This window comes from Pecten maximus, chromosome 4, assembly GCF_902652985.1.
Source record: "Pecten maximus chromosome 4, xPecMax1.1, whole genome shotgun sequence".
Classification (NCBI taxonomy): Eukaryota; Metazoa; Mollusca; class Bivalvia; order Pectinida; family Pectinidae; genus Pecten; species Pecten maximus.
Window position 1 is genome coordinate 109636 of NC_047018.1, and position 17029 is coordinate 126664.

At 35.6% G+C, this 17029-nt stretch overlaps 1 protein-coding gene across 3 annotated transcripts in view; it reads right to left on the reverse strand.

Annotated features, from left to right (window-relative positions):
• Positions 1 to 551: 551 nt before the first annotated feature.
• LOC117324893 (tyrosine-protein kinase SYK-like) overlaps positions 552 to 17029 on the reverse strand; it is a 54915-nt gene continuing 38437 nt past the window's right edge. For 2 of the 3 annotated variants that reach the window (XM_033880722.1, XM_033880721.1), the window contains exons 11-16: positions 12947 to 13007; positions 10242 to 10323; positions 6321 to 6510; positions 4361 to 4501; positions 3491 to 3603; positions 552 to 1682 (exon numbers count right to left, since the gene is read on the reverse strand). In XM_033880722.1, coding sequence (XP_033736613.1) covers positions 1601 to 1682; positions 3491 to 3603; positions 4361 to 4501; positions 6321 to 6510; positions 10242 to 10323; positions 12947 to 13007 — 669 coding nt within the window. In that variant the 3' untranslated portion in view covers positions 552 to 1600. The remainder of the gene's footprint in view (positions 1683 to 3490; positions 3604 to 4360; positions 4502 to 6320; positions 6511 to 10241; positions 10324 to 12946; positions 13008 to 17029) is intronic. The other variant, XR_004532078.1, reaches the window with a different exon arrangement.

Sequence of the window (17029 nt, forward strand, 5' to 3'; positions counted from 1 at the left end):
GAGCAATAGCCATTGCTTTGTTTCAGAGAAGAAGTCGTTTATATCAATATAGCCAGATTGACCACATTTGGCCCCGCCCCTCAGGCCCCTGGGGGGTCAGCCCCATCATTTGTACAATTTTGAATCCCCACCCCATAATGATGCTACCCGGCAAATATGAGCGATAGCCATTGCTTAGTTTCAGAGAAGAAGTCGTTTATATCAATAGCGCCAAACTGACCCCTTTTGGCCCCGTCCCAGAGGCCCCCAGGGGGTCAGCCCCATCATTTGTACATTTTTTAGTCCCCTACCCATAGGGATGATTCTGACCAAACTTGTTCAAATTCTGATCAGCGGTTATGAAGAAGAAGTCAAATAAGTCAATTGTTGACGGATGGACAACAGACGGACGGACGACGGATGCCACGGTAAGGCATAAGCTCACCTTGGTCCTTCGGACCAGGTGAGCTAATAAACCAAATTAGAAGGATGATAGGTGTATACTTTTGAACTTACCCCCAACACCTTAAAGTGAGTTTTGGTGCCAAAAAAGTTAAGTCTACAAAATGGTAAAATGCAAAAAAAAACACAATTTTTTTCTGTATAATTTTGCCATAACATCACTAATAGACCTCTAATGAATGTATAAACCAAATGAGAAGGGCATGAGGTGTAAACTTTTGGGCTTACAAGCTTTCCTAAAACTTTAAAGTTTTGGGGTGGGATGCCGACACAGATGCCGGGCCGACAGCATTAGCTCTCGGTTACTCGTAACCGGTGAGCTAACAAATGCTAGCTTTCGAAAGCTCTCTAGGTTGAAAGTAACTGGCGGTCATTGTTTTAACCAACAACACCAGGAACTGTATTCCTACACTGACCAAATCAATGTAAATTGTAGTTTACAGTCTCATAAATACAATTTGGTTTACTAACGACATTTAGGCAAATGCAACACAGAATGTAAAGATATACATATAAATGTCAAGGTCATCACTGCATCCTTATGGAATAGTAGCATACAAGGTGACATAGGGTATCATCCACCTGTACTATATGTAGCACTGTGTTAGATACCCCAAAGATTTTAAAGATGATTTGTCCCACTCTTCATCATGGAAGAGTCGATATAACAGATTGGTCCCACTCTTCATCATGGAAGAGTCGACATAACAGATTGGTCCCACTCTTCATCATGGAAGAGTCTATATAACAGATTGGTCCCACTCTTCATCATGGAAGAGTTGGCATAACAGATTGGTCCCAGTCTTCATCATGGAAGAGTCTATATAACAGATTGGTCCCACTCTTCATCATGGAAGAGTCTATATAACAGATTGGTCCCACTCTTCATCATGGAAGAGTTGGCATAACAGATTGGTCCCACTCTTCATCATGGAAGAGTTGGCATAACAGATTGGTCCCAGTCTTCATCATGGAAGAGTCGTTATAACAGATTGGTCGCACTCTTCATCATGGAAGAGTTGGCATAACAGATTGGTCCCAGTCTTCATCATGGAAGAGTCGTTATAACAGATTGGTCCCACTCTTCATCATGGAAGAGTCTATATAACAGATTGGTCCCACTCTTCATGGAAGAGTCAATATCATCACTGGTACATGTTCAGTATCCATCTTGCTGTAGACTTTTATACTGGTATTCCATCTTTACTGCTAAATCAGAAAATGATGGCCGTTCTTTTTTGCTGAAATGAGAAAACATCAAATTAGATTTCCTGGGCAAAGCATGCAGGGGAAAAGAGAACCTCAAAGGAAGTAAGAATCTAAGGGGAAGATTGGGGAAGATACAGGAAGGTAGGGAAAGGTAGAATCACAGGGGAAGGTAGAATATCAGGGGAAGATAGAATATCAGGGGAAGGTAGAATATCAGGGGAAGATAGAATATCAGGGGAAGGTAGAATATCAGGGGAAGATAGAATATCAGGGGAAGGTAGAATATCAGGGGAAGATAGAATATCAGGGGAAGGTAGAATATCAGGGGAAGATAGAATATCAGGGGAAGGTAGAATATCAGGGGAAGGTAGGGGAAGATAGAATATCAGGGGAAGGTAGAATAGCAGGGGAAGGTAGAATATCAGGGGAAGATACAGGAAGGTAGAATCACAGGGGAAGGTAGAATATCAGGGGAAGGTAGAATATCAGAGGGAGGTAGAATATCAGGGGAAGATAGAATATCAGGGGAAGATAGAATATCAGGGGAAGGTAGAATATCAGGGGAAGATAGAATATCAGGGGAAGGTAGAATATCAGGGGAAGGTAGAATATCAGAGGGAGGTAGAATATCAGGGGAAGGTAGAATATCAGGGGAAGGTAGAATATCAGGGGAAGGTAGGGGAAGGTAGAATATCAGGGGAAGGTAGAATATCAGGGAAAGGTAGAATATCAGGGGAAGATAGAATATCAGGGGAAGATAGGACACCTGGGGAATTTAGAATATCAGGGGAGGTAGAATATCAGGGGAAGATAGAATATCAGGGGAAGGTAGAATCACAGGGGAAGGTAGATTATCAGGGGAAGGTAGAATATCAGGGGAAGGTAGAATATCAGGGGAAGGTAGAATATCAGGGGAAGATACAGGAAGGTAGAATCACAGGGGAAGGTAGAATCACAGGGGAAGGTAGAATATCAGGGGAAGATAGAATCACAGGGGAAGGTAGAATATCAGGGGAAGGTAGATTATCAGGGGAAGGTAGGGGAAGGTAGAATATCAGGGGAAAGTAAAATATCAGGGGAAGGTAGAATCACAGGGGAAAATAGAATATCAGGGGAAGATAGAATATCAGGGTACGGTAGAATATAAGGGGAAGGTAGAATATCAGGGGAAGGTAGAATATCAGGGGAAGGTAGAATATCAGGGGAAGATATGGGAAGGTAGAATCACAGGGGAAGGTAGAATCACAGGGGAAGGTAGAATATCAGGGGAAGATAGAATATCAGGGGAAGGTAGGGGAAGGTAGAATATCAGGGGAAAGTAAAATATCAGGGGAAGGTAGAATCACAGGGGAAGATAGAATATCAGGGGAAGGTAGAATATCAGGGGAAGGTAGAATATCAGGGGAAGGTAGAATCACAGGGGAAGATAGAATGTCAGGGGAAGGTAGAATATCAGGGGAAGGTAGAATATCAGGGGAAGGTAGATTATCAGGGGAAGATAGAATATCAGGGGAAGGTAGAATATCAGGGGAAGATACAGGAAGGTAGAATCACAGGGGAAGGTAGAATATCAGGGGAAGATAGAATATCAGGGGAAGGTAGAATATCAGGGGAAGGTAGAATCACAGGGGAAGGTAGAATATCGGGAAGATATGGGAAGGTAGAATCACAGGGGAAGGTAGAATATCAGGGGAAGATAGAATATCAGGGGGAATATCAGGGGAAGGTAGAATATCAGGGGAGGTAGAATATCAGGGGAAGATATTACCAGGTCCCTCCTTATTTCATAAACAAACAAGAAATATAGCCATAGTCTAGTGGGAAGGGAGATAACACTTACTCATATTGCCAACATTCCATCATTATAAGGTAAATACCCTCTGGACAGCTTTCAGGTTTGGCCAGCCTGCTGCCATTTTCCACAAACTCCAATATTTCTTGGCCTTTCATCCGCTACATTAGATATAAACAAAATAAATATAAAAGTTAGCAGAAAGGTAAATCAGCAGGTAAAACCAAAACATAACGGTTTGTTATATTAACATTACACTATTGTCTTATTTTACACATATTTTCTTTAAACTAGATGCTTAACTGACCTACGGATGTATAAACCAAAAAGGAAAATACAGACTGAATCAAATGTGATGCAAACAACGTGGTAGATGATTTAATGAACAGTTGCCAATTCTAATTGATTTTTACAAAATAGCTAGCCTTTTGTGTATGACTTACGTAATTGATTTGGTAAAATAGCTATCTTTTTGTGTATGAATTACCAATTCTAATTGATTTTGTAAAATAGCTAGCTTTTTGTGTATGACTTACCAATACTAAATTGATTTTGTAAAATAGCTAGCTTTTTGTGTATGACTTACGTAATTGATTTTGTAAAATAGCTAGCTTTTGTGTATGACTTACCAATACTAAATTGATTTTGTAAAATAGCTAGCTTTTGTGTATGACTTACCAATACTAAATTGATTTGGTAAAATAGCTAGCTTTTTGTGTATGACTTACGTAATTGATTTTGTAAAAAAGCTAGCTTTTTGTGTATGACTTACCAATCCTAATTGATTTTGTAAAATGTCTTGCTTTTTTTGTATGACCTACTCCTGTGGTTTGGTCAATCACTTGATAGAACCAGAAAAACATACAAACAAAATTATCGGAAGATTTTGGAAGTGTGAGGATCATTGTAGAGACATACCCTGTACGGTTTTTCGCCATATGATGTGGCTTCCCATAGTGTTACTCCATAGCTCCACACATCAGATTTAGTGTCAAACTTCCAATAATACACACATTCGGGAGCATACCACTTTAATGGCCATCGTCCTGCCTCGCTGGCCTGTACAGTTTACAAAGGAGAAGATAAAACGAAATAAATACTACCTCTCCAATAAAGTGTTAATTTAAAAGTAGTACATTGTATATTTGTAGAACATACAATACCTAACAGTTTACAACAAAGACTATGATCCAACCATTCAAAATCTATTAAATACTTTGATATCAATTAACAACATAGAGTGTTATTATACAAGATAGCTTGATATATCAGATATGATCTGACTCTCCTAAATTCTCATTGGCTAAAACATGGTCATGTGGAGGTCAATACTTTGAGATATTAACCTAATGTTTCTATTTTTTAGAAACAGTGATTTAACATTGCATTTATGATACCATAACCATTGTGCTTTCACAATGCCCCAATGTAAGTTTCCTGTATCAAGATGAATATTTCATCCAAATGCAAGCAAGTTTCATATCTAACAAGTGCAATTAATGATTGCAAAAGCTAATCGGCAGCAGCAATCACACTATATAGATGCATTCATTTTTTATGCATGTATAAGCATGTCATTTTGAAATTGTACATCACATAATATTGCTCCTATAGACTTCTAATGGATGTATAACCAAATTAGAAGGGTGTGGACTTATATAAATTACAAGCTTTCTAAAAACTTAACTAGAAATCTTTAAGCAGGTTTTGGTGCCAAAAAAAATTAAGTCCACAAAATGGCAAAATGTGAAAAAGTTAATGAATGTATAAACAAAATTAGAGTGTACGGACTTACCACAAAATCTTTTAAGTAAGCTTTGGTACTAAACAAATTAAGTTCATAAAATGGTAAGATGCGAAAAAAAAATCAAATTTTTTTTTCTGCATGATCCTAGACCTTTAATGAATGTATAAACCAAATTAGAAGGGTGTGAGGTGCATAATTTTGGACTTACAAGCTTTCCAAAAACTTACCCTAAAAACTTTAAAGTGGATTTTGGTGCTTAAAAAAGTCCTAAAATGGTAAAATGCCAAAAAAATCTCAATTTTTTTCTGCATGATTTTGCCATAACATCACTCCTAGAGCTTTAATGAATGAATAAACCAAATAAGAAGGGTGTGAGGTGTAGACTTTTGGACTTACCCCAAAAACTTTTAAGAGAGTTTTGGTACCAAAAAAATTAAGTCCACGAAATGGTAAAACGCGAAAAAAATCACACTTTTTTTCTGCATGATTTTGCCATAACATCACTCCTAGACCTTTAATGAATGTATAAACCAAATCAGAAGGGTGCGAGGTGTATACTTTTGGACTTAGAAGCTTTCCAAAAACTGATCCCAAAAACTTTAAAGTGGGGTGGGACGCTGACGCCGGGGGTACAGCATTAATTCAGGATTAATAAAAAATCAGTCAATATGGTGTTATATAGCTGTATCCTACTAGGTCATGTACATGTATGGTACACCATAATGACCTAACTTCATTAACTGATAAATAATTTACCAACTTCTATGTGGATGCACTGTTCAGATTTGTTAGTTGTAGAAACAAATCAATATTTAACGAGTCAGCACAATCTGTTATATAGGCTAAAGGAGATCCTTCAAAAGATCATCAACAGATGAATTTTTTAATTGACATACTTGTTTACAGATCTGAACAGCTGGTGGGACCCCAATCTCTGAGGAGTTCCTATGTAATATTATCTAAAATACTAAACAATTAACAGGATTAACTGTATCAGAAAATAGTCTTCAGATATAAACCTATTCGATAAGAGACATTTTACACAATAAAACCAGTCAGAGGATAAAGAGATTTTTTTTCTTCACTTCATGAATCTATGTAATCGAGAAGAGATTATGATCATACAATTACCTCATAATAATTTCCTTCTCTACCCAATGCCTTTGACATCCCAAAATCACTTATCTTGGCGGTGTGTGGGTTACTTAGTAGCACATTTCTGGCAGCAAGATCTCGATGAACAAATTTCTTGCCGGATAAAAATTTCATTCCCTCTGCAACTTGCCACATAAACTCACACACATTCCACTGTGGTGTGTCTCTGTTGATGAGATATTTAGTGTTCAATTAGAATGATAGTAATTTCACATTGTAAACATCAAATACAGGTCGTTCCACAGAATGCATTGTATAGTCACACCATTGTATAGTCACACCATTGTATAGTCACATCATTGTATAGTCACACCATTGTATAGTCACACCATTGTATAGTCATATCATTGTATAGTCACACCATTGTATAGTCACATCATTGTATAGTCACACCATTGTATAGTCACATCATTGTATAGTCACACCATTGTATAGTCACACCATTGTAAAGTCACACCATTGCATAGTCACATCATTGTATGGTCACACAATTGTATGGTCACATCATTGTATAGTCACATCATTGTATAGTCACATCATTGTATAGTCACACCATTGTATAGTCACATCATTGTATAGTCACATCATTGTATAGTCACATCATTGTATAGTCACACCATTGTATGGTCACAACATTGTATAGTCACATCATTGTAAAGTCACACCATTGTATAGTCACACCATTGTATAGTCACACCATTGTATAGTCACACCATTGTATAGTCACCATTGTATAGTCACACCATTGTATAGTCACACCATTGTAGTCACATCATTGTATAGTCACACCATTGTATAGTCACACCATTGTATAGTCACATCATTGTATAGTCACATCATTGTATAGTCACACCATTGTATAGTCACACCATTGTATAGTCACACCATTGTATAGTCACACCATTGTATGGTCACACCATTGTAGTCACACCATTGTATAGTCACATCATTGTATAGTCACACCATTGTATAGTCACACCATTGTATAGTCTTACCATTGTATAGTCACACCATTGTATAGTCACACCATTGTATAGTCACATCATTGTATAGTCACACCATTGTATAGTAACACCATTGTATAGTCACACCATTGTAAAGTCACACATTTGTAGTCACATCATTGTATAGTCACACCATTGTAGTCACACCATTGTAGTCACACCATTGTAGTCACATCATTGTATAGTAACACCATTGTATAGTCACATCATTGTATAGTCACACCATTGTTTAGTCACACCATTGTAAAGTCACACCATTGCATAGTCACACCATTGTATAGTCACACCATTGTAAAGTCACACCATTGCATAGTCACACCATTGTATAGTCACACCATTGCATAGTCACACCATTGTATAGTCACACCATTGTATAGTCACACCATTGTATAGTCACACCATTGCATAGTCACACCATTGTATAGTCACACCATTGTATAGACACACCATTGTATAGTCACATCATTGTATAGTCACACCATTGTAGTCACACAATTGTAGTCACATCATTGTATAGTCACATCATTGTATGGTAACACAATTGTATGGTCGCATCATTGTATGGTCACACCATTGTAGTCACACCAATGTAGTCACATCATTGTATAGTCACACCATTGTATAGTCACATCATTGTATAGTCACACCATTGTATAGTCACACCATTGTAAAGTCACATCATTGCATATTCACACCATTGCATAGTCACACCATTGTATAGTCACACCATTGTATAGTCACACCAGTGTATAACACAATTGTATGGTAACACAATTGCATAGTCACATCATTGTATAGTCACACCATTGTATAGTCACACCATTGTATAGTCACACAATTGTATAGTCACATCATTGTATAGTCACACCATTGTAAAGTCACACCATTGCATAGTCACATCATTGTATAGTCACACAATTGTATAATCACATCATTGTATGGTCACAACATTGTATAGTCACACCATTGTATAGTCACATCATTGTAAAGTCACACCATTGTATAGTCACACCATTGTATAGTCACACCATTGTATAGTCACATTGTATAGTCACACCATTGTATAGTCACACCATTGTAGTCATATCATTGTATAGTCACACCATTGTATAGTCACATCATTGTAGTCACACCATTGTATAGTCACACCATTGTATAGTCACATCATTGGAAAGTCATACCATTGTATAGTCACACCATTGTATGGTCACACCATTGTATAGTCACACCATTGTATGGTCACACCATTGTATAGTCACACCATTGTATAGTCACACCATTGTATAGTCACATCATTGTATAGTCACACCATTGTATAGTCACATCATTGTATAGTCACATCATTGTATAGTCACATCATTCTCTACCATTTTACTCCAAACTGGATCTGAGCTTTGGAAATGAATATTCCAAACATCTTTAAATATCATGATTTGAGTTGTGTTTGGACATAAGGTACTATGCTTCATTAATAATGCATTGAATATTGCAACTCAAAGGATGGCCACAAAACTGACTCTATAACTTACTTATGGTGTTTGAGGTAACTGTTGGGAGGACTAGGTTTGGCCACTAATCTGATACTATAACTTACTTATGGTGTTTGAGGTAACTGTTGGGAGGAACAGGTTTGGTCACTAATCTGATACTTTAACTTACTTATGGTGTTTGAGGAAACTGTTGGGAGGACTAGGTTTGGCCACTTATCTGATACTATAACTTACTTATGGTGTTTGAGGTAACTGTTGGGAGGAACAGGTTTGGCCACTAATCTGATACTATAACTTACTTATGGTGTTTGAGGTAACTGTTGGGAGGACTAGGTTTGGCCACTAATCTGATACTATAACTTACTTATGGTGTTTGAGGTAACTGTTGGGAGGACTAGGTTTGGCCACTCATCTGATACTTTAACTTATTTATGGTGTTTGAGGTAACTGTTGTGAGGAACAGGTTTGGCTACTTATCTGATACTATAACTTACTTATGGTGTTTGAGGTAACTGTTGGGAGGGCTAGGTTTGGCCACTAATCTGATACTATAACTTACTTATGGTGTTTAAGGTAACTGTTGGGAGGACTAGGTTTGGCCACTAATCTGATACTATAACTTACTTATGGTGTTTGAGGTAACTGTTGGGAGGACTAGGTTTGGCCACTAATCTGATACTATAACTTACTTATGGTGTTTGAGGTAACTGTTGGGAGGACTAGGTTTGGCCACTAATCTGATACTATAACTTACTTATGGTGTTTGAGGTAACTGTTGGGAGGACTAGGTTTGGCCACTAATCTGATACTATAACTTACTTATGGTGTTTGAGGTAACTGTTGGGAGGACTAGGTTTGGCCACTAATCTGATACTTTAACTTACTTATGGTGTTTGAGGTAACTGTTGGGAGGACTAGGTTTGGCCACTAATCTGATACTATAACTTACTTATGGTGTTTGAGGTAACTGTTGGGAGGACTAGGTTTGGCCACTAATCTGATACTATAACTTACTTATGGTGTTTGAGGTAACTGTTGGGAGGACTAGTTTGGCCACTAATCTGATACTTTAACTTACTTATGGTGTTTGAGGTAACTGTTTGGAGGACTAGGTTTGGCCACTAATCTGATACTTTAACTTACTTATGGTGTTTGAGGTAACTGTTGGGAGGACTAGGTTTGGCCACTAATCTGATACTATAACTTACTTATGGTGTTTGAGGTAACTGTTGGGATGACTAGGTTTTGCCACTCATCTGATACTTTAACTTACTTATGGTGTTTGAGGTAACTGTTGGGAGGACTAGGTTTGGCCACTAATCTGATACTATAACTTACTTATGGTGTTTGAGGTAACTGTTGGGATGACTAGGTTTTGCCACTCATCTGATACTATAACTTACTTATGGTGTTTGAGGTAACTGTTTAGAGGCCCACACGGCAGTAACTCCAGGACAAGCATAATACTCTCAGCACTACACACACCTGTGTATAAATTAAAGCAGTTCTTAAACAAAACAATAAATAAGGAATATAAATATTGTTTTAAAATTTTGTTATTTAAGCATGACCAGTGAAAAATTCAAAATGTTATTGAAATTATTGACTGTGAATAGTTTTGGGTTAACAATTCAAGTTAATCAACAATGAAGCAGTCCAGTAAGTGCCATCTTACTTTGATAGCAAGTTTCTTTCATCAGCAAACCATACCCTCATCTTTCCAATTACTATATGTTTGTATATGTTTCATTTTAGGATTTATTTACCTATAAGCGAAATTAAAATTCAATTATATTTGAAAAAAATCATTCTAAATTTAAACCCTACCGATTCTAAATTGTGTACAAATCAATTATCAAAATTCTCCAAATCTGTAAATTTGGTATTTCTTTGGCGGACACAAAACCAAGCAATCCATGTTTCCCACTCACCCTCAAATTACAGAATTTTGCACAAAACAAAATCCAAATTTCCACCAAGTGGCTATTTCACAAAATGGCAGTCAAAAAATATAAGGAAGTTTAGGCTTAGATATAGGTTTTTATTGACATATCTATAAATACACATGATTATATATGTAATAAGTTTGTACATCATTGCAGGTGAAATAGTCAAGAGCCTAGCCCCAGAATAACTTGGAAAGAGGCTTAAGCCCCAGAATAAATTAGCTCCAGGATAACTTGTGAAGTTTGATTTGTTTTTGTTTAATGTCCTATTAACAGCCAGGGTCATTTAAGGACGTGCCCTGTTTTGGAGGTGGAGGAAAGCCGGAGTACCCGGAGAAAAACCACCAGCCTACAGTCAGTACCTGGCAACTGCCCCACGTAGGTTTCGAACTCGTAACCCAGTGTAGAAGGCTAGTGTTAAAGTGTCAGGACACCTTAACCACTCGGCCACCGCGGTCCCTAAAACTTGTGAAGAGGCTAGCTCTAGAATACATTAGCTCGAAAATAACTTGTGAAGAGGCTAGCTCTAGAATAAACTAGAACTGTCGCCAGGATCGCTCACTAATACCCCCGCAATCTGCACAAGTCAATAGTGATTTGGAACTGTTAATTAGAGGCTAACTAAGATAACCCAGTAATATAGTGAGCAGTTGCCATAGCAACCATAATTTTGGTGAAAAAGAAAGTGGCATGTACATCTACACATGGTCCTCTATAGTTGTGTGAAGTTTCATTGAAATCGGCCCTTCAGTTTAGGAGGAGTTGTCCAGACAATCTTAAAGTTATGGTTCCTATCAGAAAACCTGTTTATAGTGACCAGTTGTCATAGCAACCATAATTTTGAGAAAAATAAAGTTGAATGCACATCTACACATGGTCCTCTATTCTTTTGCGAAGTTTCATTGAAATCGGCGCTTCGGTTTAGGAGGAGTTGTCCGGACAATCTTAAAGTTATGGTTCTTATCAGAAAACCTGTTTATAGTGACCAGTTGCCATAGCAACCATAATTTTGAGAAAAATAAAGTGGCATGTACATCTACACTTGGTCCTCTATAATTATGTGAAGTTTCATTGAAATCGGCACTTCAGTTTAGGAGTTGTCCGGACAAACTTAAAGTTATGGTTCTTATCAGAAAACCTGTTTATAGTGACTAGTTGCCATAGCAGCCATAATTTTGAGAAAAATAAAGTGGCATGCACATCTTCACATGGTCCTCTATATATGTGGGAAGTTTCATTGAAATTGGCCACTTAGTTTAGGAAGAGTTGTCCGGACAAACTTAAAGTTATGGGTCTTATCGGAAAACCTGTTTATAGTGACCAGTTGCCATAGCAACCATAATATTGAGAAAAATAAAGTGGCATGCACATCTTCACATGGTCCTCTATATATGTGGGAAGTTTCATTGAAATTGGCCATTTAGTTTAGGAAGAGTTGTCCGGACAAACTTAAAGTTATGGGTCTTATCGGAAAACCTGTTTATAGTGACCAGTTGCCATAGCAACCATAATATTGAGAAAATAAAGTGGCATGCATATCTACACATGATCATTAATATTTGTGTGAAGTTTCATCAGAATTGGCCCATCGGTTTAGGAGGAATAGTCTGGACGAAATGCGTCTACAGACGGACGGACAACCTGATTCCAGTATACCCCCCTAACTTCGTTGCGGGGGTATAATTAGCCCCAGAATAAATTAGCTCCAGAATTATTTGTGAAGAAGCTAGCCCCAGAATAAATTAGCCCCAATGTAACTTGTAAAGAGGCTAGCCCCAGAATAAATTAGCCCCAATGTAACTTGTGAAGAGGCTAGCCCCAGAATAAATTAGCCCCAATGTAACTTGTAAAGAGGCTAGCCCCAGAATAAATTAGCCCCAATGTAACTTATAAAGAGGCTAGCCCCAGAATAAATTAGCCCCAATGTAACTTGTAAAGAGGCTAGCCCCAGAATAAATTAGCCCCAAAGTAACTTGTAAAGAGGCTAGCTCCAGAATAAATTAGCCCCAAAGTAACTTGTGAAGAGGCTAGCCCCAGAATAAATAAATGATATTTACCAATCACAGTAATGATCATTATCAATGATATTTACCAATCGCAGTAATGAACAACATAAATGATATTTACCAATCACAGTAATGAATAACATAAATGATATTTACCAATCATTCGAACGATGTATGGATTTACCAGCTGACTCATAAATTCTGCTTCTTTTTTCATCTGTAAAATAATAATATGATAAAGGTTAATACACATGGCAACCGAAACAGTCAATTGGCAACAGTACAGTAATAGTGGGTTATTTTAATGAGCGTAAATTTAGCATTTAAAATCGAATCCAAGGGTTCAATCTTAGCATATCTAATTTAGCAGTTGTCCAACCTAAAAAAAAAAAATCAGCGAATTAAAATTTTCTGTAATTTATTCTCATCAATGAGCAATTAAAAGTGATGGAAATGTGAATCTATCATCAACTTTTAAAACATTGATCTAATTGTGAATAAAACATTTGATCATATCAAGCACTGTGTACAAGTGTTTGTATTCACATCACCTCAGTGGATCCCAACTTTGTAAGTTCCCGGTGTTGAGAACATTCAACAAATTAACTTCTGTAGCAGTAAAATTTTTAGCATGTTCATTTCTAGTGCCTTTAATATTTAGATGGTTGTATTCTAGGGTTTCAAATCTGCATCTTGTAAAGTTCCCAAAGCATGTAGCTTATGCAAACAATCTGATGTAAAGTAATAAATATCTGTACCTCACTACAATAATCTGATGTAAGGTAATAAATATCTGTACCTCACTACAATAATCTGATGTACTGTAATAGATATCTGTACCTCACTACAATAATCTGATGTACTGTAATAAATATCTGTACCTCACTACAATAATCTGATGTAAGGTAATAAATATCTGTACCTCACTACAATAATCTGATGTACTGTAATAAATATCTGTACCTCACTACAATAATCTGATGTACTGTAATAAATATCTGTACCTCACTACAATAATCTGATGTAAGGTAATAAATATCTGTACCTCACTACAATAATCTGATGTACTGTAATAAATATCTGTACCTCACTACAATAATCTGATGTACTGTAATAAATATCTGTACCTCACTACAATAATCTGATGTACTGTAATAAATATCTGTACCTCACTACAATAATCTGATGTACTGTAATAAATATCTATACCTCACTACAATAATCTGATGTACTGTAATAAATATCTGTACCTCACTACAATAATCTGATGTACTGTAATAAATATCTGTACCTCACTACAATAATCTGATGTACTGTTATAAATATCTGTACCTCACTACAATAATCTGATGTACTGTAATAAATATCTGTACCTCACTCCAATAATCTGATGTAAGGTAATAAATATCTGTACCTCACTACAATAATCTGATGTACTGTAATAAATATCTGTACCTCACTACAATAATCTGATGTAAGGTAATAAATATCTATACCTCACTACAATAATCTGATGTACTGTAATAAATATCTGTACCTCACTACAATAATCTGATGTACTGTAATAAATATCTGTACCTCACTACAATAATCTGATGTACTGTAATAAATATCTGTACCTCACTACAATAATCTGATGTAAAGTAATAAATATCTGTACCTCACTACAATAATCTGATGTAAGGTAATAAATATCTGTACCTCACTACAATAATCTGATGTAAGGTAATAAATATCTGTACCTCACTACAATAATCTGATGTACTGTAATAAATATCTGTACCTCACTACAATAATCTGATGTAAGGTAATAAATATCTGTACCTCACTACAATAATCTGATGTACTGTAATAAATATCTGTACCTCACTACAATAATCTGATGTACTGTAATAAATATCTGTACCTCACTACAATAATCTGATGTAAGGTAATAAATATCTGTACCTCACTACAATAATCTGATGTACTGTAATAAATATCTGTACCTCACTACAATAATCTGATGTAAGGTAATAAATATCTGTACCTCACTACAATAATCTGATGTACTGTAATAAATATCTATACCTCTCTACAATAATCTGATGTACTGTAATAAATATCTGTACCTCACTACAATAATCTGATGTACTGTAATAAATATCTGTGCCTCACTACAATAATCTGATGTACTGTAATAAATATCTGTACCTCACTACAATAATCTGATGTACTGTAATAAATATCTGTACCTCACTACAATAATCTGATGTAAGGTAATAAATATCTGTACCTCACTACAATAATCTGATGTAAGGTAATAAATATCTGTACCTCACTACAATAATCTGATGTACTGTAATAAATATCTATACCTCACTACAATAATCTGATGTAAGGTAATAAATATCTGTACCTCACTACAATAATCTGATGTACTGTAATAAATATCTGTACCTCACTACAATAATCTGATGTAAGGTAATAAATATCTGTACCTCACTACAATAATCTGATGTAAGGTAATAAATATCTGTACCTCACTACAATAATCTGATGTAAGGTAATAAATATCTGTACCTCACTACAATAATCTGATGTAAGGTAATAAATATCTGTACCTCACTACAATAATCTGATGTAAGGTAATAAATATCTGTACCTCACTACAATAATCTGATGTACTGTAATAAATATCTGTACCTCACTACAATAATCTGATGTACTGTAATAAATATCTGTAGCTCACTACAATAATCTGATGTACTGTAATAAATATCTGTACCTCACTACAATAATCTGATGTACTGTAATAAATATCTGTACCTCACTACAATAATCTGATGTACTGTAATAAATATCTGTACCTCACTACAATAATCTGATGTAAGGTAATAAATAACTGTACCTCACTACAATAATCTGATGTACTGTAATAAATATCTATACCTCACTACAATAATCTGATGTAAGGTAATAAATATCTGTACCTCACTACAATAATCTGATGTACTGTAATAAATATCTGTACCTCACTACAATAATCTGATGTAAGGTAATAAATATCTGTACCTCACTACAATAATCTGATGTACTGTAATAAATATCTGTACCTCACTACAATAATCTGATGTAAGGTAATAAATATCTGTACCTCACTACAATAATCTGATGTACTGTAATAAATATCTGTACCTCACTACAATAATCTGATGTAAGGTAATAAATATCTGTACCTCACTACAATAATCTGATGTACTGTAATAAATATCTGTACCTCACTACAATAATCTGATGTACTGTAATAAATATCTGTACCTCACTACAATAATCTGATGTAAGGTAATAAATATCTGTACCACACTACAATAATCTGATGTAAGGTAATAAATATCTGTACCTCACTACAATAATCTGATGTACTGTAATAAATATCTGTACCACGTACACTACAATAATCTGATGTACTGTAATAAATATCTGTACCTCACTACAATAATCTGATGTAAGGTAATAAATATCTGTACCTCACTACAATAATCTGATGTACTGTAATAAATATCTGTACCTCACTACAATAATCTGATGTACTGTAATAAATATCTGTACCTCACTACAATAATCTGATGTACTGTAATAAATATCTGTACCTCACTACAATAATCTGATGTAAGGTAATAAATATCTGTACCTCACTACAATAATCTGATGTAAGGTAATAAATATCTGTACCTCACTACAATAATCTGATCATGATGTAAGGTAATAAATATCTGTACCTCACTACAATAATCTGATGTATTGTAATAAATATCTGTACCTCACTACAATAATCTGATGTAAAGTAATAAATATCTGTACCTCACTACAATAATCTGATGTAAGGTAATAAATATCTGTACCTCACTACAATAATCTGATGTACTGTAATAAATATCTGTACCTCACTACAATAATCTGATGTACTGTAATAAATATCTGTACCTCACTACAATAATCTGATGTAAGGTAATAAATATCTGTACCTCACTACAATAATCTGATGTACTGTAATAAATATCTGTACCTCACTACAATAATCTGATGTAAGGTAATAAATATCTGTACCTCACTACAATAATCTGATGTAAAGTAATAAATATCTGTACCTCACTACAATAATCTGATGTACTGTAATAAATATCTGTACCTCACTACAATAATCTGATGTAAGGTAATAAATATCTGTACCACACTACAATAATCTGATGTAAGGTA